At 37.7% G+C, this 27,730-nt stretch overlaps 1 protein-coding gene across 11 annotated transcripts in view; it reads right to left on the bottom strand.

Moving 5' to 3' along the window:
- Positions 1-27,730, bottom strand: part of TCF12 (transcription factor 12) — a 173,996-nt gene that overhangs the window by 33,082 nt on the left and 113,184 nt on the right. For 8 of the 11 annotated variants that reach the window (XM_074879940.1, XM_074879943.1, XM_074879942.1 and 5 more), the window contains 2 exons: positions 22,928-23,063; positions 19,755-19,807 (listed from right to left, as the gene is read on the bottom strand). In XM_074879940.1, the coding sequence (XP_074736041.1) occupies positions 19,755-19,807; positions 22,928-23,063 (189 nt within the window). Of the gene's footprint in view, positions 1-7,871; positions 8,096-19,754; positions 19,808-22,927; positions 23,064-27,730 lie in introns of those variants that run through there. The other 3 variants (XM_074879950.1, XM_074879948.1, XM_074879949.1) reach the window with 3 other exon arrangements.

The raw sequence follows: 27,730 nt of genomic DNA, 5'->3' as shown, positions 1-27,730 counted from the left end.
TATTTTCTTTGCAGATTTTCAGTTTATGGAATAAATGTAAAATAGAGATGCTTACCAAACCTGAGTGACAGAATGACAATACATTACAAGCAATATTAACAGTACATATGTATTTACTATATATGATGAATGCATGTATATTCCATGCCTCAGACATATTTTAACAGAAATGTCACTCTGTCAAATTGTAAATACTCGCACCCATAAGACTGCAAACATATTAGGCAAAACTGGGCTTAATTTACAAGTTCTCTGTTGTGCAGAATAACACAGCATATGCTATAGCTGATGGATAATCTATCACTGTCACAGGACAGCAGTGGAAACAAAGCTTTATGACATTTAGCACTGCCAGGGAGATGTACTCTGATTAATGCGAAATCACCTACACTGACGAATTAAGCTGCTTTTAAACTGTAATGTTATCAGTGAGATTTGTAAATACAAGCTTCAGACTGAAATTTTAACATTTTACATAATTGAGTGATTTAGAAAAACTGATTAAACACTATCTCAAATGGAAAATTAACCTGAAAAACTCCTACAAACGTATCATTTACAGATACATATGTACAAGACATTAACATAATAAAAATGTTATGAATTGTAGTAACGTAAAAGAGGCCCTTCCAAACAGCTACATGAAAGTCCTAGCACAGACACATAACTTTATATAGTTTCTGCTTGTTTTGGTATCTTAACTATAGCTTGCAAAAACATAGCTGCAATGTTATGAAGCTGCACTTGTGCCAGTCTAGATTTTTCAGATCAAAGGGTTCTTGCGGCAAAACACAACTGATGTGGTCTGAAAGACTTCATTAACTCCAGATGTGGGGAAATAGCCAGCCAATTCCACAAAAGGAGCAAGTCTCTTTTAGTTACAATCAGAACTACCCACAAATTAAAACCAGGCCTCTGATGTCATCTGATCACCTGCAGATGAGCACCAGGTTTTTTTCTGGTTAATGACCTAATCATAATTTTTATGTTGTGTTACTACAAACAAAATTTAAAAGCAAAGGAGAAAATGTACTAAGATCAACCTGAAGTCCGCAAGACGCAAGATTCAAAGATTTTAAACAGAAAAAGTTGGTAACAAAAACATGATGGTTTATTTTTTAAGTTGGGATGCGACGTATCGGGGCAAGGGGTTTGTTCGCTCTGAAAGCCCCCCATGCACTAGGACCCCAACCCAGCAAAACGTAGCCTCTGTGGCTGCTGGCCCGCCGGAGGCTTGCATGGCTGCGCAGCAGCTCCCTGCTCCGCATCCTAGGTAAAGGGCTTTCTCTTCTGCAACAGCTGAGTAAGGCAGTTACAGATATGACGTGGCTGCTCAAGACAGCCTCTTTTAGCTCTTAAACTGATAACAGTGACATCCAGGAGGCATCAAACCAGTTTTTCCTGGCTGACATTCTCTCTAAGACAAGGAAGACTGTTAAAAGGTCAGCCTGTCTGCAGTCTCCTTGAGGATGGTTGTCTCCAGCAGGTAGAAGAGGAGCCCATCTTCTAATCCCCTTAAACGCACCGCGCCCAAAGGCATCGGATGTGTCTCCATGCTGACAAGCAAAACACTCTCTGATGATGAATGGGAAATTCCCTTCCGATAAACGCACGCCAAACCCAGGTTTTTTAACATGACTTATCAAGTGGAGGACTCGGCTTTTTTGGAACTGTGCTAGAATATGCATCAATCCTAGCGCCGCAGTACTCCTGAAGGGTAGAGAGCCTCGGCAGAGGGAAGGAGGACAAATGAGTTGCAAAGGACATCAAGTCAGAGACCCATGTCTGTCTCTTCCCCACCCCGAAGTGGTTTATGTTTCTGCAGTGGGAAAGGCAGGATGACAACTAAGATACTTTTTTGAGGGGTAGTGGTGGGAGCAGACTTCAGAACAGAACCGAGAGGACGTTATCTGTACTACATCAGGCTTAAGCAAAACAAATGCCTCATCCAGTTCTGAAATCTGCCCTGGTGATTAACATAGGTAATGAAGACTATTATGGAAGTTACAGGGACCTAATGCATCTAAAACATATCAAAGGACTACAGAGGGTGCTTCTGTTTACTAATACAAGTGCCAGTAACATGAACACTAATTTGAAGATCTGGGTTAACCAAATTTTATGCTAAGTAAAACTTCCAAGTTGCAGTCTATAAATGCATTTAATAAATATAACAGAGTCCTCCTGTTGGCATACTTCCTCCCAGGCAATTTTCCCATAATCTGCTTCAAATTCTTAAATATTTATCAATGTTTAATATTAATGTTAAAAGCAGATTAAAAAATAGCAATGAAGCAACCAAACCCTACTTCCAATGAGCTCATGCTATCTCAAGACCAAGGCTCCCATCACACATACTGTTTGTGGAATTATGAATTATGTTACTCATTTAAGCCTAGTTATTAACAATTCTTGGAAGTTCAGGAAAATATTTATCAAACTGCTGGAGACAGAGAATTTTCTGAAACCAGTAAAGATGGATAACCTATTCTGTAGCTTGTAAACTCTGCTAAGTAGCCTATCTACATTCCATCAGCATCAGTCATGCACTAAGCAAGTGTGCACTGATGAATGATTTGTACATGTGGCAAAATTTTACAGTGTATTATCTGCAGGTTTTGCAGCAAAAACTAATTCTGCTGAAAGGCAGCTCTGGGAAAAGGAAACTTGTTTTCATATTTATTATATTTCTGACAAAATCATGTACTAAAACTTCAGGAATGTGTAACAGTAACTACAGTTTTCCATGCTCCTCTTTACAGCAAGACAGAAGCTGCCCAAAAAAACCCCAAAACAAAACACCCTAAATTCTTGTTTAGTTGATATTTAAGCAAGATGATAAAATGAAGAGCCCTAGTAAGCAAGATCAGTATACCACATCCTCAGCCATACTTTTTGTTTCCAATACCAGGTAAAGGTTCATACCTCTTCAAAACTCTTCTCACCACTCAGAATGAAAATAAAACACTCCTTTAAGGGAACAGAGCATCAGTCTTGTCTGCAAAGCCAACTATAATTTTTAAGGATTCTATAAAATTCAAACTCTTTGAAATAGCTAAACTAATTTCCCTCTTAAATAAACGTTTACACAGTTTAGGCATGCTATACATGCCTATTTGGGTATTTTTGAAATGCAGAATCCCACTGCAATGATACCTAGCACGAATGCTTCCTAGCTTCTTCCCCAGTAAGTGACCATTTTGAAGTCATGCTAAAAAGTGATGGACAAGCTTCCAAAAAATCCCAGATTCAGTATATGGAAATCTTCTGGTCAGTTCTTTTGATTTTATTTGTTAACTTGTAGTGTGAGGCAGAGGGGAGGAAAAAGAAGGTAAAGCAGCAGGAACACCATCAGAAATAAATATATGTATATGGTGCTTGAACATTCTATTTTATTGGCTAAGCAAAATATCTTTCCCACACTCTTCAAACTACACTGTTACTAAAGGATGCATGCAACAAAGTCTTCAAAAATTCCTGATTAAATTCAGATTTTAAGGAAACAAAAAAGGGAGAAGTTGGATCTAATCAGTCTGTTTCTTAACCTGTTCCCTGTATTTAAGAAGGCTGTTCTGGCTGTGGTAGGAATCCCCATTACCAATAGCGACCACAGGAAGATGCAGCAGTAGATATATATATATATAACACTATCTTTTGCATTTGTTTATCTCTTCTCTGAACTCACTAATACTCTCAGTTTACGTAGCTCCAACACAGACTATTATATTTCTCCAAACGCACTCCGACTTGCACGTGATTACGAAAGCACAGGCACCGAGCAAACGGGGGTGTGTTACTCTTTGGTGTTCACATTTTGAGAAATATAGATCCGTCCAACACAGCACCTGATCCCATCCCTAGCTGCTTTCATTTGCCCAAGGAAATGGACATAACCTTCACTTTAAAGCATCAATAAAGCTTGTTGCAGACACAACACCCTTCTGGCAGGGGACCACTGCTCAGTAGATTGGCAGTTCAACCCAAAGGAGTGGAGCAGGGAAAACTCTCTTGGGCTGCTGCATTGTAACTCATCATTTTTTAGTGGGATGGGGAGGGGAAAGAGAAGGGCGAGGAACAGAAAAAAAATAATCCAGCTGACCAGTGTTTACTACCTCTCTTTATTCAATGTCCACAGCCATGCACCCCTAGAGATTTTCCAGATGATCTTATATTTGTCCTGACTTACAAATGTTAGCTTTGACCTTGTCTAAGTTGCTGTGGGCAGCATATGGTACAGAACAGCTTTAATTGTACTTTTCTCTCTGTATACTAACTGGCCCAATACTAATAAAAGCAGAATTGAATCCTTCTTCTTAGCACCTGGTTGCTCCAAAATTTACAAACTGAAAACATTTTACATAGTATATTATTTATTACTTAACAGCCACAGAAAGGCATGCTGTCATGTCATCTAAGCATCATGCAATATTATTAACACGTTTCTCTCTGCTACAACTCTGAGAGCCATGGCTGAAAGACTGGCATTTTCTCCACTGAAAAACACCCAAATATACACATATCTACTCACACCTGTGTGGATTTATTCATCTGTCCACATATGCCCGTACATATGTATGTATGCACACACAGGGACACATTTATAAATGGCCTTTTACACTCTCAAGATTCTCAAGAAAAAATTCTTGAGCAAATCCCAGTATAAACTAGTTTACAAAAAATCAAATCACAAGCCATTACATATATGCCAAACATGTCTATCTGCTGATTTTTTTCTCCCTTTTAAATAGGCATTGCAGAAGTCTACTGTGAAGGATGCAGTAACTGCCCCTTAGAAAAGGGCTCAATAAAATCTCAGCCTATGCTGAGAAAAACAAATATTTATTCAATAATAAAAAATACTCATACATAGACTGGTACATCAAATTAACCCATACAAGGTTCAGAATAGAAAAATAATGTGTAATACAGCCACAAATTTATTCTCATATGAAACAGGAGTCATAGGTGATATAAAATAAAATATAATAAATATTGTTCCTTAAAATTATTTATTCTGGTGATAAATGACACATTATTGCAATCTATATAAAATTAATTCTAGAGTACATTTAGAAAATAACCAATTTATTTCTAAACTTGTAGGTGAACTGAGAGAAGTGGAACTCTTTCAAGTCTATTTTATTCTTTATGCACAAGGAAGAGATAAAACTTCTACTACTTAAACATTATTTTGGTGCTATTAGCATTTTATAAAATTTAAATGAAAAAGCCCCAGTGAATGAAGAAGTTTGCTTATTTATTAGTTAAAAAGATAATAAAATCAAAATGTTTAGAAAGTATAATTTAAATTGGTGCTATTATTTCTACCTAAACATTTCTGCAGCTTTTTTTTTTAAATAAGGGTTAGGTGTTTTGATTTTTTCGGGTCTGTAGAATAGCTCTTGAATGAAAGAGGAAAAAAAGGTAAAACTTTAAAGATAGATGCAATTTTTAACTATACTTTTTTTTCCCCCAAAAGTTCTACACTAAAATTTTGTAAGCCTACCATAAACTGAGAACATTTTCTATGTATCAACAGGTCAAAGAAAAAAAAAAAGAAAAAAACAGGCTAAATCTTCTAGTTCAGTGCGAATGCTTTATTTTCTTTAAGAAATAGATTTCGATGTTTTTTCTTTTTAATTTGGTGAGGATTCTTGACATACATTTTTTTTATAACACCTATTACACATAACCGTAACATTTTACTCCTTAGCAATGGATTTGTATTAGAACACTACTTTTCACTTTCACGTGTCCCTCCTAAAACATTACAGAAATTACAAAAATTGAACCTCTTCTAATAGTAAAAACCCCTGACTTAACTTTTAAACTTTAATTTATGTGCCAGTGTACACATGACCATCTCTTGGGGAGCTCAGATACTTGTTTTTTAGGTTAATATTGAGCTTTCTTCTGGCTTAAAAATTTAAGAAGTTGAAAAAAACCAAAATATTTTTAATAAAAAGTTTAAAATACACATTTTTCTACATGTCATTTCCCACTTGCTTTGTGTGTAAATAAATGAGATTTTTTATAAATCAGCAGGTATCAAGGAATGTCAACACCCAAAGTCTAAAACAATAATCTAAATGAAAATTTCAAACTCAAAGAATGAGGTACATAGTATCAACTACTAATTGGTAAAACAATACAAATAAAAGCAATAAGACATCAAAATGAGAGTACGTACTGTTCTCATTATGGAAAGGTTCATACAAGCATTTGGCACACACACCAAGAACGTGTGCTTCAAAAACTGTAACACAAAAACCAACCCCTCCAACTTCACATATCCTCCTTCTGTATATTTAAATAAGTAATTGCGGAATTCCTAGGAGTGAGAATGCTAAAAGCTAGCGAGATGTTTTAAAAAAATAATTAAATAAAACCTTGGGCAACATGATATAGGATCATCATATGATTTGTCATCTATTTACTAACTCTTCAAGCTTATAAAGGTCACCTCTGACCCATAACAGGCACATGCTATCAATTTTCAAGCTATGCTCTCCTACAGTACCAGCACTTCCATCTACTATATGCCTGGAAATACTTAATAAGATCAAAGCCTTTTTTTCCTGCTACAAGAACAAAGAGAAATGTTGTAATAGAGTGATCTGTGCTCTAGAAAGAATAAAATCAAAACTCCATGCAAGTTATATTCCCTTTGCTTCAGGGGTATTGTATAGTTAATTTTACTTGAGTCTTATATATATCTTCACATAAAACTTCAAACAGATTGTTTTAGCCTAGGAGCAGACATAAAAGAAAAATAATTTCATATTTGAAAGACAGCTGGCATTTATACCAAAGGAAATGAAATAGAGACCAAGCAATTTTACTCATTCCGCTAACCCCTCCTCCGATATCTTTTCTGTTATTCAAGAAGCTCATGCACAGCGTCTTTAACGCATATAAAGGTCCATAGTTTAATTATCATTGAACAAAAATCTTGGCCAAAAGTTTACTAATGAAGGCAAAGCTCACATAGGCCCACGAGAGGAGAAACAGCAGTAAAAAAAAAAACCCAACACCCACCAACAAAAAACCCCCAACAAAACCAACAAAAACAACCCACAGAAAAGATCAATATCAGCACTTCCCTTTTTCCTATTTAATGTTATTTTTATAACAGAAGAAAGCCAAAACCACAAACGACATAGAGTAGAAAAAACAGCGTTAAATTTACCATTGTATGCTCATTTTTACACACAAAAATCAGAACTGTTGTCATATAAACTCAAATATTTTAAGTATCAACCGTGAAACGAAATATCCCGTTCCATTTCCAGAAAGTTAAAATAGAGAGATTTAATTTTTTTCAGAATCCGCCTTTTTTTGTTGTTTCCCTCCAGCGGCTGCAGCAGTACTTCGATTATTTCGCAATCATACAAGTGCCAGGACCGGCCGGGCACGGCGGCGTTGGTGGCTGGCGAGCGGGCGCCGCGGCACGGCGCGCTGCCGGGGCTGGGGCCCGGGGCTGGGGCCCGGGAGCGCACTCCCGCCGCTCCGCCGCCCTTTGGGAGGGGAGAGGTGAGATCCCGAGCCGGGCCGAGCCAACCCCCTGCGACACGCGGCGGGCGCGCAGGACCCCGGCCCGGGCGGCAGCGCGGAGCGGGCAGGGCGGCAGCGGCGCGGCCGCGGCCCCATCCCGGAGCTGCCCCCGCCGCCCGCCGGGCTCGGTGCTTCCGCACGGAACCGAGGAGAGCTTCGTCCCTCGCCGCACAGCGCAGCCCCAAGCCCCGCTGCAGTTTCCTTCCCGGGCACTCGACCCCCCCCGCCCCGGGACCGGGCTGCCCTCCAGCTGCGCGCCGGTACCGGCCCGGCAGAGCGGTGCTCCGCGGCTCCCGAACAAAGGCGGCCGCCCTTACCGTCTTCCCGTTGTAGTAGTACATGAGGGAGTTGCTGCCCACCCCGGGGACGGGGTAGGCGCAGTACATGGCGAGGCTGGCGGCGGGCCGGGCTGACGCGCACCGCCTCTCCCCCGCATCCACCCGCCGCGCCGCGCCGCCCGCGCACATGGAGCCTCAACGGCGACTTATGCAAAGCAGGACTGAACCATCTCCGGCCGGGCGCGGGGGTAGGGCCGGGCGCGGGGCCCCCCCAGCCCGCCGCGGCCCGCGCCCGGGGCCCTGCCGAGCAGCAAAGGGAGGGAGGGACGGAGGGAGGGGAGGGGGGACACGCGCGGGGCTGCCGGCGCCCGGAGACCGGCGCGCGCAGCGGAGAAAGCGCGAGGTGCGAGGCGCCGGCGAATGGAGACGTCCCGAGCGAGTTCAGCGCCTGCTTTTTGTTTTAATTAAATTAGAGCACTTGTGGCAGTGGAGACGCTGCTTGATGCGGCTCCAGCCACGCGGCCATCTGGCTCTGCCTAAAGTTCTTCCAACTTCGGCAGACGCTTCCCAAAGCCGTGGGGAGCTGCCGGGACAGAGGCCCTGGGGAAGCCAGAGCACCCCGGCAGGCAGGGGCAGGCAGGCAGGGACACGCAGGGACACCCCGGCAGGCAGGGGCAGGCAGGGACACCCCAGCAGGGCCTCCTGGGCCCCAACCTGTCCCTGTGCCCTGCCCAGGCCACAGGCCGCCTTCTGAAGAGGGAAGCCTGTGTAATAGGACCCTAACACTGATAGGACCCTAACACGAAGACAACACCTACACAAGACGCTTGGCTTAAAAAAAAGCCAAATTAAAACAATAATGTAAATATTTTCTTTTTACAGAATCATGCAAAATCCATCTTTAAGATAAAAAAGTATGATGGTTCTTTGGAAACATAAGCCCAGGCTCATTTATTGTATATAAATGTATTATGCTGTATAATACATTTTTGTATGGAAAAAGCACTTCCGTGCCCATATAAGAAAGGGAAGAAAAGAGGGGATCCCCAACAACTTGGGCACATCACAAAAATGTGAATTATACAATACAGCAAACACACTGCAGCTTCCAGCAGAAAAATCCCTTAATATTTGCACATTATCGATGCATGGTAAGTCTTTTTGCCCTCTTCACTCAACAGTGGCATTAACTAACATCAACTCTTAATGAGGGGTATATTTTTTTTATTTTCTACATATGAATGCAGTTGGTTATTAACTGAGCTCCTGGTAAGTCAGATAAGGATTTCAATCCAGGACCAAAAAAAAGGTTAAAGCAAAACCACATTTCTCCACCTCTAACTGTGTCAACTGCCAATGCTGTGAATTCTCCCTGCCTCCCTCCTGACAAAAGCAGGAAAATACTTCAGGATAAGGAAAAAAATGGGCAAAGTTCAATTCAGCATCTTACAGGGAAAGAAACCAAGTTGCAGTAATTTGGTTCATTCTGCCAAGCAGCACCTTGTGTGTCAGTGAAATCTTCTGAGCTAAAAAGATGCCCAAGGGTGACAAATTAACTACAAATAGAACACTATGGTCAGATGAAAATCTTAGTGCGTCTTCTCCGAATAACGTCCATTATCTCAGCACAGAACTACTGTAGTGTCTGTAAATACACAGACTATACACATACTGACAAAAAACATCTTCAAATGCTTTTTCGGAGAACTCTTCCAATCAATTAGGAGACTACTGTGCTTGGAGTATGTTGGCAAATACATCCTGAAGTTAACATGAGCTGAAGAACACTTGCATTTTTACTGCAAGTCAAACTACACATCCAGAACTACTTAACTATGCAGTAAAGCTAATGATATCTGAACTGAACTCCTCTCCAATACAAAAGGCGTAGCAGCAGCAGCAGCTGCAAAAAAGAACATCACTATACTTCAGACTATTAAATTGCCAGGCCCGCAGAGTGACTTGCAGCTTCCTCCTTCCCCTAGGGACCACAAAGACCCATTTCAGTCCCCAGAGAGTCTGTAAGAAGCTTTGATTTGCAGCTAACAATGCCACTCCTTAAAGCTTCTCACTAATGTTCAAGACTCTACAGATGAGATATGCTAAAAGATCTTCAGATCTTTGCATGTGCTACTTCTCATAGTGTACTGGATTCAAATCAGTAATTCAGACTAATGTATAACTTAGGAAAAAACCTAAACACTGGAAAAGGAGCTTTCAGCTTGCAAGAGTCGAAGAAGTAAGAGAACCCTTTTTTTTTAAATCATTCAAGAACACAAACTTTTAAATCATTTAAAGTACTTCCAGGATAACTGGAGTCAGTTCTTTGATGTAAAGACCATCATCAACATATCTGAAATTGCTACTGTGCCTCCATGCACACATGCTCAATTTTCAAAATAGTATTTGAGATGAAGAGTATGATCAAGCCCCCTCTCAAATAATAAGCATTATCCACCTGTATTACAAGCAATTGGAAAAATGTTAAAACATACAGCAGAAAAAAATATCTCTGCTATATGGCATTGGGAGGGAGGCTTCTCTGCATTACAACTGCCCTATACTTGTACAGAGCAATTGTAATGAAAAATATACAGGTAATATTAACTGGTAATATTTACTAACACAATTAACATTTATCAGTACAAGGAAATCATTGACGTTGTCCTCCATCACATGGGTAAGACAACAGCAACGATATGATCAATAAAACTGAGTAACGCCACTGCAAATGCTGTCTGTAGACAAACTAGTTTAAAGACTGGTACCTCCATAATGAGTCAATAAATGAATTTGCTCCGGAGTTACTTCCCCACAAATCAAAAGGATAACAATTTCATTTTACTGAAAAGGGAATTAGTTGTCCTACCCTCAGTTACATCAGTGGGAATAAAATCTTACTGTACAATACTTGAAATTTATCACTGTATCTGCTTTACATTTGCTGTACGAAAACATTGTTTCTCACAGGATATTTGCTACAGTGATTCACCTTAGAGGATCAAACCATAATTCCACCAAGCATATCAAACTTTAACCCACAGAAGTTTACTTTCACCAGAATAGATGAAAAATAAACCTAAAATGGAAGAATTCAAAAGACTGCTCAAAAAATTGTGTTGTTACCAATAACTCTGTATTTGCAGGAACTACTACCAGATAACTATTCCAAAAGCTCCTGAAGTCCAAAGTAAGTTTTTGTTTTGTGGTTGCAATTTTTATAATCCCCATTTAAGCCGAGTAACAGCTGCTCTGAAATTTGTTTTCTTAAGAGAATCATGTTACAGTGAAATGAATCATAGCTGGATCAGTGATACTGTACTGGGTACAGTTGTTTACTCCATTTTTCCTTGGTGACAAGTCAAGGGTTAATCTTATGACTCAGCCTGACAAAACAAGTCAGCTGGAGACAGGACCAATTTTTTAAACTTGATTTCAGACAGACATGCCGTCAGCAGAGGAGCACTGAACTGACATGCACTTTGTAGCCCGAATTGTTTCCACTCATGACCCTGTGCTGTGTGTCAAAAACAATAAACTGCCTGTTTCTAAAGTATGTAAAGAGATTATGAAAGCTGATGCAGAGCAAAATACTGACCTAATAATAAACCGAGCTACCTGTAGGAGAATATTTTCAAAGATCATTTTAACACAAAGAAAATTTGTGAATGACCTACGTGTTCTCCCTAAAAACAAACTTCTATGTGAAATATGTTTTTGTCCAACTTGTCAGTCACAAAGCAAATACACAATGAGCATATGGAACCCATCATTTGAATTTATAAAACAAACAAACATAATTTCTCTAGATCACTGAAAATTATACAATATGAAAGATAATTATATAACTCTCTCAATGGACGAGAGCCATCCTCTGGTCAAATGTATTCCACAAGACTGAAATACTTTAAGAAGGTTATTGCTTTTTATCATAGTTTTATTATTTTAAATGGGTCTATTCAAACACAACAAGCAGCAAAAACTTTTACAATTAATTATGTGCAACTAGAAATTAAAAGTTCCTTTTTCACCAACAAAAGCGACTGTGATGTGTAAACCCAAGTAACATGGGTTTCCTCATGGAAAGTTGGCTCCAATTCTGCTGAACAAATGGTAACATGGTAAGAGCCCAAACATGCTTTTGATGGGGATACCAATTCTACTGTTCTTACTAATTTCCATTTAATTTCTTTGGGGCTAGGTTAACCTGCTATGTTTGCAAATAAGGTGAAGGCAACTGCCCTAGAGGTGTCTCCTCCCCCCTCTGTTCAAGGTTGGAACTTATTATCAATTTCAACCACATTCGACAGAGGAACAGAAGTTTCACGAGTGATTAAGTTCTTGCCAGTTCTAAGAAGACTGGAACCTGAACAGGAGAGACAGACCCCAACTGATGCCCCATTGAAATAAAGGCAAGGTATGAAGAATAGAGGATAATAGACAAATTCATAGAAAGTAAGTCCAATACTGAACAACCTGTTGCTAATTCAAACATACATAGTAACTTCAAGATGCTTTTCTTGCAACAATTCAGGAAAAAAAAAAAAAATCTAGGCATCTAGGGCTCCCAATATAACCTATTTTAAACCCAGACATTTATGATTAACTATAGCAAGGCCAGAGGTAGGATTGTCGATAAAGGATGCCTTGAACATCATGAATAATGCAGCTGTTACAGACAAGATTCCAAAGCTTAAGAAACAAACCTGGCTGTTTTAGGGGGAAAACATGTCACTTCTTATACTGTCCTCTATTTAATTCATCAGTTAAGTAAATGTTAATTGATTTTAAAATCCTGGAAGTACAGCCTTCTGTTGTTAACCAACCACTATGTATGCTGTTCAGCAGAGACTGCAGCCTAACTGTATGGAAGACAACTTAAAATAACCCAGTGGACTAAATTTGATAGGCAAAACCCCCACAATATCCAAAGGAAGATGTTTTAAGCAAATTACTTCACCGATCTATGCAAGAGCTAAAATAGTTTAGTGGTTTTCCTGTTCAAAAGGTTTGTCTTTAACTTCACATTTATCATCGATGTCACTATTACCAGGGAAAAGGGAACAGTTTGAAGGAATAAAGAACAGACAATAAATACTAACGAAATTGATATTAATTGCTATCCATTACTTTTACCTAGCAATATTACAAGTTTTTTGCAGGGTCTGGAGGATGGTTGTTGGGGGGGTTTTGTTTGCAAAAACACCCATTACCTATGACAGATATGGGTAAAAAAAAATTTTTTTTTTTTTTTAAATTGGAAACTACAGCTAGGAAGTTTCTCTTTCAGTAGTTTTTCAAATAACATTGAATTTCAGATATTTAAGTTTTTACATAAATATTTTACTAGAATGGAAAGAATGAGGGAAAAAGTGTTGTATATCACATTCTTCAGAATCAAACACAAAACAATTTGAGGAAGTTTTAAAACTTGTTTCAAAATCTTTCAAATACAACTTTGATAGGATATTGCTTAAATGAAGAAAGTTTTATTATTTTGCTGAAAATATTAAGCACTTAAGCTTTGAAAGCCTCTATATGAAGGTCTTTATGCATATCTACACTAAAAAGTAAATAAAACTGTTTATTATCCTGAAGCAATAAGTTGTCCCATCAGAAGTCAGATAATCATCATCTCGAAATGCGCTAAAAACCTATCCAATCTAAAAATGTGTATACACCTTAAAACAATTTTAAAACCTGGAATGAATTAGCAAGGTTGTGTTACTGAAACTTGCAGAAGGTTACCTGAATTACAAATCTTTTCACATCAACTCAATACAACCAAGAAAATTTGAAAAATTAAAAAGTGATTAAGGGGTCCCTCTACTGGTCCAACCTTAGTATCATTTAACTTTTATTTCATTACTGAAGTACAGTGTATTTTTCACTTTCTCCCCTCACCTAAACTATGCAGCTACACCTGCACTTGTGTGATCTCCCTGTAGGTGGCTCCATAGCCAAAACGTGAGCGCAGCCTGATACACCAATACACACACACCTTTTGAATTTATTAAATAATTCAGTGCCAGAGAAGCTTTAGAAGATTGCATGTCAAAACGCAGAGAGCTAATTGTGCCTCAGCATATATTTCCTTGCATCTCTCCCCTTCTTCTGAACTCCAACTTGCTGCTGGGAACAACTGCTTTGCAAATGAAACCAAGTATCAGAAGCCAAACGAGCAATGCTGTCATCCACAGTTATGAATACGCCTACTACTTCCCTATAGAAAGAAAAAACACTAACAACTAATCCTAGCTATCAGTGCAAATGGTATGAAATCCCATCACTAAATCTCCCAGACTGTACAACTTGCTTTCTTTATAAGTCTTGATATCACAAAAAAACTCTGTAGCACTAAACCAAGAGTAATTTAATTCAATTTCTTTGCTTCAAGTGTGTAATGACATATCTTCATCTGAAATTTCATTGGAAGATTACGCAGTGCTTTAATTTCAGCACCACTGTTTTGAAAAAGCAATCATTTTTGTCTTGCCCAACATTTGGACAGAGCAAGCAGCTGAAAGGGAACATCTCGGTTCAACAGCGTGTAACAGTCGAGGAACACAACGTTGCTCACTATTTTCTCAGCTGACTTCAGGGATGATAAAAGCCTTCCCACCAAAACCACAAGTATTATCAAGCAAAAGATATTAAGAAGTAGTCTTCAAAAAAGCTTTTATCCTTATCTATTGTTGTAAAACACCACACTAATTTATGGCAATGGACACATTAATCTTTGAGGTAAAGCAGAAGTTGCAGCAATTCCATATAACTTCTCCCTAAATTACACAAGCTGCAATTCAGTCATGTTATTTTTCAGATAACAGTTTCAGAACTATGCACAGATTTAAGGTTCTTTTATGCAGATCTACACTCTAATTTAAGAGCATCTAATATGCTAATTTTGATACATAGTGAAAACTTCAAAAATAAAGTATCTTCAGTAAATCCAAACACAGAGAAATAATGTGACATCATTATCTATCCCTCATATATGCATATGCAGAATTTTCATAGATAAAACCTCTCAATTAAGTGACCTCACAATAGTTCACCACAGCCAGATGACAGGACAGTTAGTTTGGAAAAAAGATCTGATTGCGATTTTTAAAAATGCTATTAAGAGAGGGTTACTTAAGTACCTTTTCCCTAATTCAGTGGGAACTTGATCTGAACTCTCACAGCAGGACTTTGCAATGGACTGCTTAGTTGTTTAATGACAGCTAAATGTTCTCTTACAGCAAAGAGCAGGTAGGATGTTAAAATCTGAGGTTACTGCTGTTTTCAGAGAGATTTCAAATAAAGGCCATGTTGAAAAAATACTACAATAATCTATCTAGAAAAACAGGTATTTTTCTTAATATACATAAGAAACACTTTTCCTTGGTCTGTAACATAATTCAGGGGTTGGATGTTTTATATATTTGCTTTTTGTTTAAGTTCACAGATAAACAGGGTTCTTAAAAAGGAGTACAGAGCAAGTCCCTGAAAACTTTATCCCTTGAATCAGGTGACTAAAGAACGAGCATAAAGCAGAAGGGAAGATGGAAGACTGTGTCATGAGGAAGAAGTCAAAAGTTCTCTGTTGCATTATCCATAAGGATTTATTTGCTCGGTTTTGTTATTTAAAATTGCCTTCTAAAACACAGCACAGAATCAGAGATTACTGCTGTCTTTGAGAGTCTTAAATACTGAAGACAAGTGACAGTTGATTGTACCACCTGAGCGCACAATGCAATTCACAACAGCTCTGAACAAACTAAATGCCGCTTTTTACATTTTGACACCATTTCTGGCCAGTGGGAAAAAAATCTTACAAAAAAGAAAGTCCCTCTAGAAAGTCAGTTAAACACAACATCACCTCAGTTAAACATCACACAAAGTATCTACCCAGGATGCTCCAACATTTTTATTCAGAGCCACAGACTTCATAAAATATTCCAAGGATGTTGCTTTACTTCAATACACATTGAACTTGCTAATATTGAGGATAATTCTCTAAAGAAAGTCCACTCAGTGAGGTGAATGTTTTATTATTTCTAAAACAATCTAAACATTAAAGTGTCAAAAACTGGTTTCAGATAAACATTCAGAGGACTGGATACTTTCCACTCCACCATTTCAAATAATCTCCTTTTACCCTTCAGGATGGTTGGAGGAAGGAGGAGCACAGAAAGGGAGTAAGAGCTACTATTTTTCTTCTGGTACCATTAGTACCTTTATGAACCATCTCTTGAAATGTATTTCTCAAGCTCAGTCTTAAAAGACTATCATGATACCAAAAAGAAAAGTGCCTTAAAAGTTCTATGCATGCAAACCAAGTTTTCTCTAGCTTTACTTCATAATGAATTCTTGCAATAAATTAGCACCCATGGACTATACACATACCATAGAGGGTGATACATGAGGAACTCCTATAATCAAGCTACAAATTGTCTTAATTGTATTGAAAAATGTAATGAGTTTGAATTCAGAAGATCTCTCGTATAAGAAAATATTCATTTGACAATCTCTTATTAAACAAGTGGCAATCTAAAGTTTAATATTAATTAATAGTCTCAGGTACTGTGGAAAGTCTAAAATACTCAAAATAGTTATTAGAAATGGCACTATAGAGAAAATAATCAGATATTTGTGCCTGTGTGTCACAGCTGCTCTGTAACAAAAATCAACAGACATGTATTTAAGGTTATTTATCTGATATGAAACTAATTGAATGGCAAAAGAATGATGATAGATATACACACTATTTTTCTTAGAATTATGACCTCATGATAGCTACTGATGATGGTACTAATCATAAATATTATTTTGAAATATTTTTTGACAACACATATAAATAGTATGTTTCTGCTCATAGCCCATCCATAATTAGCTGGCAATCTCCCTGTGCGTTTCCAAAAGTGAGCCTTACTTTTCTTTCTTCTCCCTCTGCAGACTGATCAGCTCTTTGAAAACCCTGACACTCTGCTCTTCATAACTCAGTCCCACGATTAGTTACAACTGGTTTCAAGTCACATGATGTTATTAGTTTCTTGGCTTAGTTAAGGTAACTCCTACAATCAGAAAAATTCACAGAAATACAACAATTTTGAATCTCCGAGGATAATGTAGTATTTTTCCCCCCGCTATAATATAAACGGCACATCATAATCTTTCTGTTCACTCATGCCTGGCTTGAACTAACAGTGAGGAAAAAATAAACCACTGATCTTTTAGTTTTTATCCTCCCAACAAGGCTTTAAATTTAGTAGTTGTAGTTTAACATAAATGCTTGCATGTCAACATTCAAAATGTTTTGGGCAATGACTCACCACTTAGCAACTTACGACAGGAAAACTTAAAAATGCATTTGCCTGGTGCATTTAATTTTTACAGTAAAAGGACAAGTTCAGATTAAGCTGCATTCCAGAAAGGAACTAAGCAATTCATTAGCACTTTCCTCTGTAACTATTTTTACTTTAGGCCCTGATAAGAATACATGAAGAAAAATAAACCTCAAAGCAAGTAATTTCAGAAAATACCATACAAATCCAAGAGAAAAAGAAACAAACTAGAGGAAGTTTAAGGGGTTTTTTTTTAAAAAAAAAAATCATTCTTTTTTAAAAGATTATTAGATATCTAGGAAATCAAATTACTGCTGAGTATCTGTGACATGGTAGCCCTATACTAACTTAAAAATATTGCTGAAAAAAATCTTTTCTAAACTGAAAAAATACAGATTTGTACAGTAACATTAAGTTTCATCTTTCTTGTGACTTTCCATATTATAATTAAACTTCTCTGCACTACCTATTAGCTATATCAATTTTTATCTTTCCCACAATGTAGTCTGACTTTTTACCAAGGTATATTTAAAATAGAGACAACTTACATAATTATCTATTCAATTTCGATTTCCTATGATGCTCATTGAAATTTAATTTTACTTCATCTTCGAAACACATAATATCTCATATAACTTTTTTTTAAAAATATGTCATTTTATATCAAGGCTCTATTCATCACTGAAAGCACTGAAAGAGAGAAAGAGTACTTAAAAACTGCAGCACCGCAATCATTGATTAGTCACAATAACCACACTTCATTGTGCAGATTGGTACAATGTTAATACAAATAAAATTTATCAGCATTTTGTTGTCTCCACTCCATTTGAAAAATACTGCTTCTTACAATTAAAGCCTGGCAAGAGAAATGAGAGAAATTTTTCATTTGCTAAAATGATCTCTTTACCTGGCTGATGCTACTAAATATTAAACATGTAATGTAAGCTTTATTACTCGCCTAGAATTACGGTAATAAATTACATGAAAATTGCACTGCTATGTGTTTTAGCTCCTCTGACATTTTAAATATATTTTTGTTAATCTAGCAGAAATCATCTGCTAGACTGTAAAGCCACCCTACATAACACACAACTGTTAAAATGTAAATTGCCAAACTATTTTTAGCTGCTGCTGAAGGGGGGGGGGGGGGGGATAAAAGGCGGGGGGGCGGGGGGAGGAAGAAGAAGAATATTCCTGGCCTCGGGAATAATGATTTGAGGCATTGTGTTCATTTTGTTTATCAAGCAGCTATTCAGCCTCTAGTGGGGCCCAAGTGCTTATGCAAGCAAAAGCTTTTAAGAGTGCCTGCAGCTGCAATCCTGGCTTCCAGGTAGGCTGCAGGTTCAGAGCACAGCTGCCCCAGGCTATCTACACTATCTCGGCTCCATCTGCAAGTACGGTTAAAATAGGATTTCAGATCCCGGTTTCTGTATGTATCACCGTGAGCAGGGTGAGGGAGAAGGGAAAGAGAGGGAGGAGAGAACAGGGGAGATGCAAGGACTAGAAGACACCATCCGCACTTCAGACTCAATACCAAATAAAAAGATCAGACCCATTTTGTTCCCACTATATTACTGTTGCCCGTGCAGTATGTTCTATTCAGCCTATCCGGCTTTGAGTTATGACTCATCCAAGTGCACCTGCGCCCATGTGTTAAGTACTGCCAAATAAAAGCCCAACATCCATTTACACAACAAAGAGATGTACCCCGCAAGGCAGCGGAGCTTCCCCCTCCCCGCCTGTTTGTTCTGAGCAGGGGAAAAAAATAATTCTGTCCTCCGCTTCACCGGGGATTTTTCACTTCACGTGGATTTTTAAATGCAGATTCATTTATAAACAATTTTCTTCCTTTTAAGAATAAAGCATATTTAATACCACAAAACACCCCTACAGCATTAGATTATCACAGCCATTAATGATTTTTCCACCAAAACCCTTCCAACCTTTTTCATCAAAGCCCTTTATTCTCGAAGGATAAATTTTCAAGCAAAGAGGGATCAACAAACTAGTTGCTTGAAAGCTTTCCTGATGCTAGGCTAAAGTTAGGAAAGGCTTAATGAAGGCTTTAAAATCCACCAGGGCTTCACAATGAACATCTGACTCGGTGATTTATGCATATTAATAACCTCAGTCCTACTGAGGCAAGCTGAGCTGTACATGTCCTCCGAATCTTAATGTCTTCAGCTCCACTGGGATTATTACAAATGTAAATTTCTAAGATTCTCAGCTATTAATCTCTGTCTGTCCTCCTGTTCAGCAACATAATGACTAATTAAACATCAAAAGACCTGTACAGGAGATCTTCTTTGACAGCTCCTGGCCCAGCTCTCTTCCCAAGAGAGGAATTCAAATGACAGGGACAAGTGGGTAGGAGCATATGAGCAAGCTACAAATCACTGCTATGAAATCTAAAAATTCCACATCAAATGTGTATTTAGTCCTCCAGAACCACTCCCAATTACCTAGCCTCGCTGTTCCTGTCCAGTGGATAGCCTTCCTAATGCTAAAGTTAAGTCATTTGTATGTATGTCAAGCAAAGAGAATGCAATTTGAGCCTGACTTGTTTACTATAAGTAAAAAACGTAGTACTTACAGAAGAAGGCAAGCCAGGGGGCACCTTTCTTACTTTCTTTGTCTGTAGAGGATCTGTACACAGAAAAACAACATTTCATCAAGTATCTGCATTACAGATGAAAAAGAATAAATAGCTACGCTATACAGTTTTTTCTTTCCATGATGGATTGCTTATTTTGCAATTTCATGCATTTTTTTATTCTATGCCAATGAAATGTCTTTCACATCAATACAAGAATGTAATGTACTGATGTTCTTCTCCAAAATAAAGCTTTGCTAAATACTTGCAATTCTTTCCATAAGGAAGGTAGTTCTCCCTAAGAACACTAATGCTAAAGGGTACACTGATGCCCTTATACACTTGCTAAGAAACAAAGTAAGATTTTGAGATATATAAAGGAGGAAAATGGAGCTGATTAGCTAGAGAAGTGCTTTCCCTTTCTGCACTTCAGAGTAAAGATAGAACTAGCAAAAAGGAATTTGACATGTTCAAGTATGATTTATACTCTAAAAATACTAACATGATCTACATTTCTAGAGCTTTTAGACTATACCAGGGATGTAAATAAACAGAAAATCAAATGACCTAATTACTTTTCTTAAGTAATAAAGGCACTATAACTCGAATTTGCATGCAACAGTCAAGTTGGAAGTATGATACTTGCTTCCTTCTACCAATAATTATTGTAACATCACAAAAGTACCCAGCAATTTCATTACCTAAATCAAGAACCTGAACCAGTTTAGTCAGCGGCTAATAAAATTAATCTGAACAGTATACACGCAAATTAAAAGTTAACTGATGTTCTGAAGACAAGTATCTGGCAAGATAACCAATTCTACAGTTGATCGATTGAGTCTTCAATTAAAATACAAAATTCCTATTTTTCTATTTTCATTCAAAACATTTAATCACAATTTTATTATACCATATGACAAGATAAAGGTGAGATAAGGTGAGAATATCTGCTGGACATCTTTACTCTGATTGTTCCCCATAGGGCACGTTTGGAAAGAAAATAAAAGGCCTTCTGGAAGAGATATTTACACTGTACTCAGTGTGTCACCTGAAAGGGAACACTGGTTGGTTTCAATGAACTTTAGTAGCAAATTTAAAAAGAGTTTGTTAAAACCCTGGTCAGGCAACTTCTTCACAGGGATAAAATGGCCATAACTCAACTTGGCTTTAAATTCTCAGGCAGCAGTTTTGTAACATTTAACTAGTCCGTTAAAAAAATAAAGATATTTCAGACATACTTTCTCAAGCTATTGGAAACAAGACTCGAGATAAAAGTGCACTTCATTTTCCTGGCATTTCTGGAAAAACATTTCCATAAATTTGTAACCACCGCCTGCCATGTCCCAGGTTACGGTCCCCCAGATTCAGCTATGACAGAAGGAGGAATATCACACTGTTACCAGTTTGAACTGGTTTATACTCCCTGAGCTTCTCTTTCAAAGAGGAAAAAAAAAAAAAAAAAAAGGAGTACTACTTTGAAAACACCACACTTAGCTTCATTTCCTTTAATTTAATAATATCTGGATCTTATCAAAGTCTATACAGTTTGCACAAGAAACTAACTTAATCGTATATTCAAGTACATAATAGAAATGGGACAATCTCATTTAGGACTGTCCCTCTATGACTGCTTCATACCACAACCTTTCTGCCTACATCAGTATCACACTCTGTCCGTTACCCAAAGTCATGCTCTAACAGCCCCTCTGTTACTCAAAACTACAGCAGGTTACTATTAGAGTAGTTTCTCACTAAAACCAATTCAATGGGGGCTAAAACTTAATAATAATGACAACAACAATAAACCCCCCAATCTTTTCTATTAAAGTTCAAGCAACCTTCCAAGCAGTAAACAATTTAACTGAACTTTCCTCAAACTGTTCCTCTTCCGAAAAAGATCTGAAGAACTGCTGCATTTGATTCTCATGTTCTAAGGAACACTAATACTTATAAAAGTATTTGTAAAGAAAGACAACCCCAGGCTGAAAGGCAGTTGTCTTGACAACAGGTTAAAGAGTTGCGCAAGAATGGTATTTTAAAATAATACATATATACGCACACACATATAGGTAAAGTTCCAAAATAATATTTTTATAATTAAAGATTTTAAAATCAATTTCAAGCATATTCAGGACTATTTTAATGCCCAAGGAGTTTGCAGTTCTAGTTAATACTAAAGTTACTTCAAGAAACAATTTGCATTTGGTGAAGTCTTATATTTTGGGTAGAGTATGGTTTAAATTGTATGGTTCCAAAAACCCAAGATTTTATTATGGAATAGAAGTGCTGTACAGAATGAGTGGCATTAAAAAACCAAAATTATAACTAGAGTAATCCTAATGACATAACATGCTAACATTGAAATATGGTAGCTTTTAAACTAGGACATCAGGTTGCAGTCTCTCTTTTTATACCAAAAAGATTTTTTAAAAAACTTGCACACCCAATTATTGGCAATAGTCTTATAGCAGAAATGATAGAACATCTGGCTCATTCTTGATTCCCCAATTCAACCAAAAGTCTTTAGAGCTCTGAATTATTACCACTGACTATGACCGAGTATGAAAATTCCATTTATCTCTAAGTATCTCCAGAATAAAATACTAATACTGTCACAGGATTATAACAATTTTTAAGCAAGTTCCTGTCTGCATATTTTGCAAGGTAGTTTGATTTTAGGATAAACTACTAGTCTCCAATTGCTAAGAACTTTAAAGGCATGTTGAACCAATTACAATGAACTATATATTGCCCTGAATAAAGTTACTTTTAGCATATAAAAGGATAATTGTTTCCCCTTTGTGTCTTTCCTCTACTAAATAATGGTAATGACCTCAAGGTCAGGCATTTCCAGGAGTTAATGATGGCATGGGTTAAGGGCACTCAGCTGGTCATCAGCTCCTATCCATCTGTCATTATTGCTTTTGCAATTAAGGGTTTTATTGGAGTTTCTTGTTTGTTTTATAAGCAATACTGACCAGTGTTGAATCCAAACTAGCATCTCAAAAAAAAAATGTTAATAATTCCAGTTTCTCTCTTATATAGCAGTTTTCTGTAATTTGAATTTCAGTACAGAGCAATCTCTAGTATATAAAATGAATTGTCAAAGAAAATAATAAAGTCTGCAGAAACGCATCATGAACAGAAGTTTAAAAACTGTCTATATTACTCACCAAGAGCTGGTGAGTCATGAAGTGGTCTTCGGCGTTGATTTGTGGCAGAAAACGGGTAGTAGGGTGTTCCAGGTTTTCCCGAGGATGACAGCTGACCTGGACTTCCAAGCCCCATATCTGAACGAAGCAGACTAGACTGCAGAATACACAGAGAAAAGTAAAATTAAACTCTATATAACAACTCAGCTGTTAATATACCAGGCTAACAAACTATTAACCACACATACTGCTTTTGGCATTTATAGGAATTTACCAGGCTTTCAGTGAAGGTCTTAAGAGTTCAAAAAAAATGTTGACTTTTAAAAATCAGTATTCAGAGAATATACTATAGCATAATTCAGAAAGGCAGAACAAGTTTGGCTGTGAGCCTCTAAAAACACATAACCATTTCAGTTTAAAACATTTGAAAGAATCAATTCATACTTATATTCTAAACAAAAACCTAATTCCTTGTTTAGTTTGCAATGTAACATCTCTTCTATTACATGGTATAAACATAATTGATAAAAACTACGAGTTTGTAGTGTGACATTAAGTTTTAGCACATACTTAGAAATCCAGATTTATATTACACATTCATAAAAACATGGAATAATTGTCAAAAAAACCCTGAACCCATACAAAAGAGATAACAGATTAGATTAATGCACAGAACATAAAAAATCATGACATTTTAAAGACTACAAACCAACAGTGTAGTTGAACCCTACCCTTTTTGTTCCCTTTTCATGCAGTAAATACAAGAACATTCTAAACACTTAACAAGAGCATTATATATTGTTTGGCCTCACATTATTTGGATTTCTTCTGTGAAACTGAAATAAATGTTGGTGATTTATGAGAACATAGTTTCTTCATGGTTGATACTATGCTTAGCCTTGTTTCAGTCTGAAAATCCCCAGACTTGGAGTGATACCCACAGAAAACACAATGCTAGCAGGCAGTAAGAACGCCTTCACTGTGGCTTCACTCCTGGCTGTCGCATACAGCCTTCCTCATACAGCAGCAGCCATTCTGTGTTACACATAGCTAAAGACACTTTGCTTTTAATATCTGCAAAATTAGACAGTGTTTTTAGACCACTATGTAACCAGCAGCCTTCAGAAACAAGTGATTTGATTTCTTCACACTCGGTCATTACGTGGTGCAGTCTTCCAGTGATGAAGGGGGTAAAGCACGGCTGTCAGATGACAGGACAACAGTTATGTTTTGTCTACATTCAAACTGCGTTGAAGTTGCAATTGTCAGATGATGCTAAAACAGAAACTGCTGACTAGATTAACTTTTATACCAAAACAACCTTGAAGTGTCACCTAGTTAAAGTTTCTTCTTCAGCCCCACTGCTCCCAAGCCAACTTTCCTCCTCCCCTCAAACTGCTCCCAACAATGAAGCCCACTCACACCCACGGGTGCCAGAGGTTGTCAAACAAGCACACTTGCGCTCTGGATCACGGCAGGAACCACTCTAGCACTGTTGCCTTCAAGGGCTACCGCAGCCCACCGGAATACGTGCAGAGGGCATTGCTCAGGGCTCTCCTCACCATTCTTCCTAAAGTCTGAACACACTCATTCATAAACAAATGTAATTTTTTTGATTATGTTGTATCATCCAAGCTGGTTCTTTCGGTTTGATGATTTGTGAAAGATGAGGCTAACTCACATGGCTCTCAGTAAAGTACTAAATCCCTTCTAATTTGCAGTGTACTGGGATTAGCAGAAAATCCAGAGTTCATCTACGATTACAGACTATATATAAAATAAGCAATAACCTCAAATGCATTTTTCTAGATAAATGGTTTTGCATCATATCACAACTGAAATTTCTTTTACTTGTCTGATTAACCAATTTGAGCACTGAAAAGAGTAGGATGTTACAAGGCACCCCGTTACAAACTAAAGGAGGGCCCAGAAGTGTTAAGTATTTCCTACAAATGCATCACACAGTTTAACAACAAAGTTAATAATGATTCAAAATGTTAAGGCATAAAAATAAAGTTTCCTCTCAGCTCAATTTCTTCATTCTTATTCTTACAATAAAATAGTCTTTAATTCAGAATTGTTGATATAAAACTCATACTGAAATGAGATGCCCTTATAAGGAGTGAAGTGATCCTTAAACAAAGTATGCAGAAGATACAGGGGGGAGGGGGAAATCTGCTTGTAGACTGTTTCAAGATTTGCTAATTTTGCCTTTGACAAACAGTTAAGAGTTTATTGTTTTGCATAAAACATTATGATTATCAGAATATCTGGCTTACATAGTATAAGCCTGAATTTAGCAAAGATGCTGTTCACATTTATTAGAGTTTTAGCGGGGAACACTGCAGGAAACCTGGGCAACGTTTTGTGAAAAGCACTTCCTCCAAACCGATGCTCTCCAAGAGAAGACATTAGACCAGTCCTGCACTTAGCCCAAGAATACCCAGGACTGAAAGAAAACTACTTCGCATAGCCCAGGGGGAAGGGGAGGAAGTATAGTGATAGTTGTCATTTCAAGTAGCTGAAGCAAGGTCCCACTCAGAGAATCCCAGAACCACTGGGGCTTGCAGGGACCTCTTGAGGTCATCTCCTCCAGCCCCTGCTCTCTCAGAGCAGCTGTCAAACACAGTTAGGAACTACCTCCCATTCACGTTAAAGACAACCCTCCTTTCTTCCCTCCAGCATCTCCTTCTGATCATTGGCAGTGATTTTGGAAATGCAACAGGATCCACACAGATGCCTCCAAAAAAAAGGGTAGAAGGGTTCTTAGTTCCTCTGTTCCTCTATTCATTAAGGGGGAGGGAGGGGAGATGACCAAAAAACCACCCTCCACAAAAAACCAAACCACCAATAAAAAGTCTTAAATTCACTTCTACCAAGCCATTCCAAAAGGCATGTATCTGTATCTTTTTCAGACTTAACCTCCAACCTTTACCTCATGACATCTGCCACTCTTGCTTTTGTCCTAAGCATTCCAGGTCTCAACATTTTCATCAGACCCTTAATTTCAAAGCAACATGGCTACCACAACATAAAAGTAATACAATACATACTCAGTAAATCGCAAGCTATGTGACACACTCTAAAGAAGTTTCCTGATCTATATTGTGTTTGGGTAAGAATTTTTTATTGAAAGAAAAAAAAAAAAGGGGAAAGAAAACCAAACCCAAGAAACACAACACTCTTCTACCATTCCCACAATCAAATGAAGCATCTGTTTAAAATTTTATAATTGTTCCTCAGTCTTCCAAAGGAAATAAAAATAGATGTCATTAGTTCAGCTTATTGATTTTTCTGCCTGTCTGAACCAATTGAGAAGCAATATTGATTAGGACTGATCCTTTCCTAAGGGCATCTGATAAAGAAAGGAATACAAAAATACCACTGAGGATAGCAAAAAAGCTTTGTATTATCAGCACCAAGCTTCTCCTGACTAAGTGCCTGAGGTCCCTGCACAGAGGCAGATCGCTTACATACGTAGTTTGCAGCACTCTCCACAGAGAACATTCACGCTCACTCCGAACCTCATCTGCCAAGCAGGGATCCAATTACTAAAGAATAATCAATGACTGGTTATTCTCCTGAATGCTGCCGAGGCCTGTCTGCATTACCATTATAAATAAACAGGCATCACCCTTAAAAATTCGCCTCTTTGGATTTTATAAGGCATATTTCCAGCTTCAAGATAAATAAGCATTATTTAAAGCAATATTTTCCCTGAGGAATATGTGTTCAATAACCAACCTAAAAAAAAAAGAAAGAAAACAAAATTAAAAAGGTTTTTATTACAATCAACTAAGAACATAGCAAGCCTGATTCCAAAGAGAACACAGAAGAAGGGGTAAACATGACTCCTTTACTTTTCAAATTTATCCCTTTCAGCAAAACCAAGAAACAGTTTTGACAGCCTCAGGGGAAATCACATGGTCTGACCCAAAAAATAAAGGCTTTTACAAAGGCCGTTATGTAGACAAATGCTTTAAAGGGGTCCTTTCCCTAAAAAGTATTCTCATAAAATGAAATGCAGGGGAGTCATCTATTCAAACATTAGGGGTGAGGTGGGGAGAAAAGAATCATATCTACATATGGGGGGTGTGTGTATTTATGCACCTTTGTCACAGAAAACAAGTAACTTTGTATTGCAGCTGCACTTACGTGCATGCAAAGTTAGCTTCCATTCAAACTAACAAGCTAATCAACCATATGCTTACATCCAAATGGTATGCTGGAGTTGAAGAAGGCTCCTTACTCAGTGTATTTTAAAATGGTTTTAAAATTGATTCTTTCAAAGAATTTGAGCATAAAAGTAAGAAACAGTTTGACTACTTTGGAAGTTTTCTTTTCCCCAGCCCAATGCTATGAATCTTTAGAATCCCAAAGATACAATTTGATGCCAAAATACTGCTCTGCATTCAATGAACTTCTAGGACACCGGCCAGCAGAATTCTAATATGTTACTAAACAGTTCTTTGATTTTCTTACTTTGATATAAAAAAAGAAATGTGGACAAGTAAAGGCCTACAGATGTCCTTATGTAATATTCCTTGCAGCTCTCCAGCACTTAGGCTGGATATAGATAGGAAAGCCAAGCTGTCCTGCAAAACACACGAACATTTTTAACAAACACACTCCATACACTGCACTGTTGCATATAAGGTTTTACCTTTTCAAAAATGTACTTGTTATAGACAGTTAGCCTTGTGCTTCTTGGTCTAAATCTCATTCATTTAAAAAATTCAAACATATTAGCAAACACTTTAAGAACTCAGATTTTCCTAGTGTAGCCATAGCCAAACTATGCAATAGTTTCATCCAGATACAACT

Source organism: Strix uralensis, chromosome 11 (genome assembly GCF_047716275.1).
Source record: "Strix uralensis isolate ZFMK-TIS-50842 chromosome 11, bStrUra1, whole genome shotgun sequence".
Taxonomy (NCBI): domain Eukaryota; kingdom Metazoa; phylum Chordata; class Aves; order Strigiformes; family Strigidae; genus Strix; species Strix uralensis.
The sequence above is the reverse complement of the archived record's forward strand: the minus strand, read 5'-3'. Positions and strand labels throughout refer to the sequence as shown.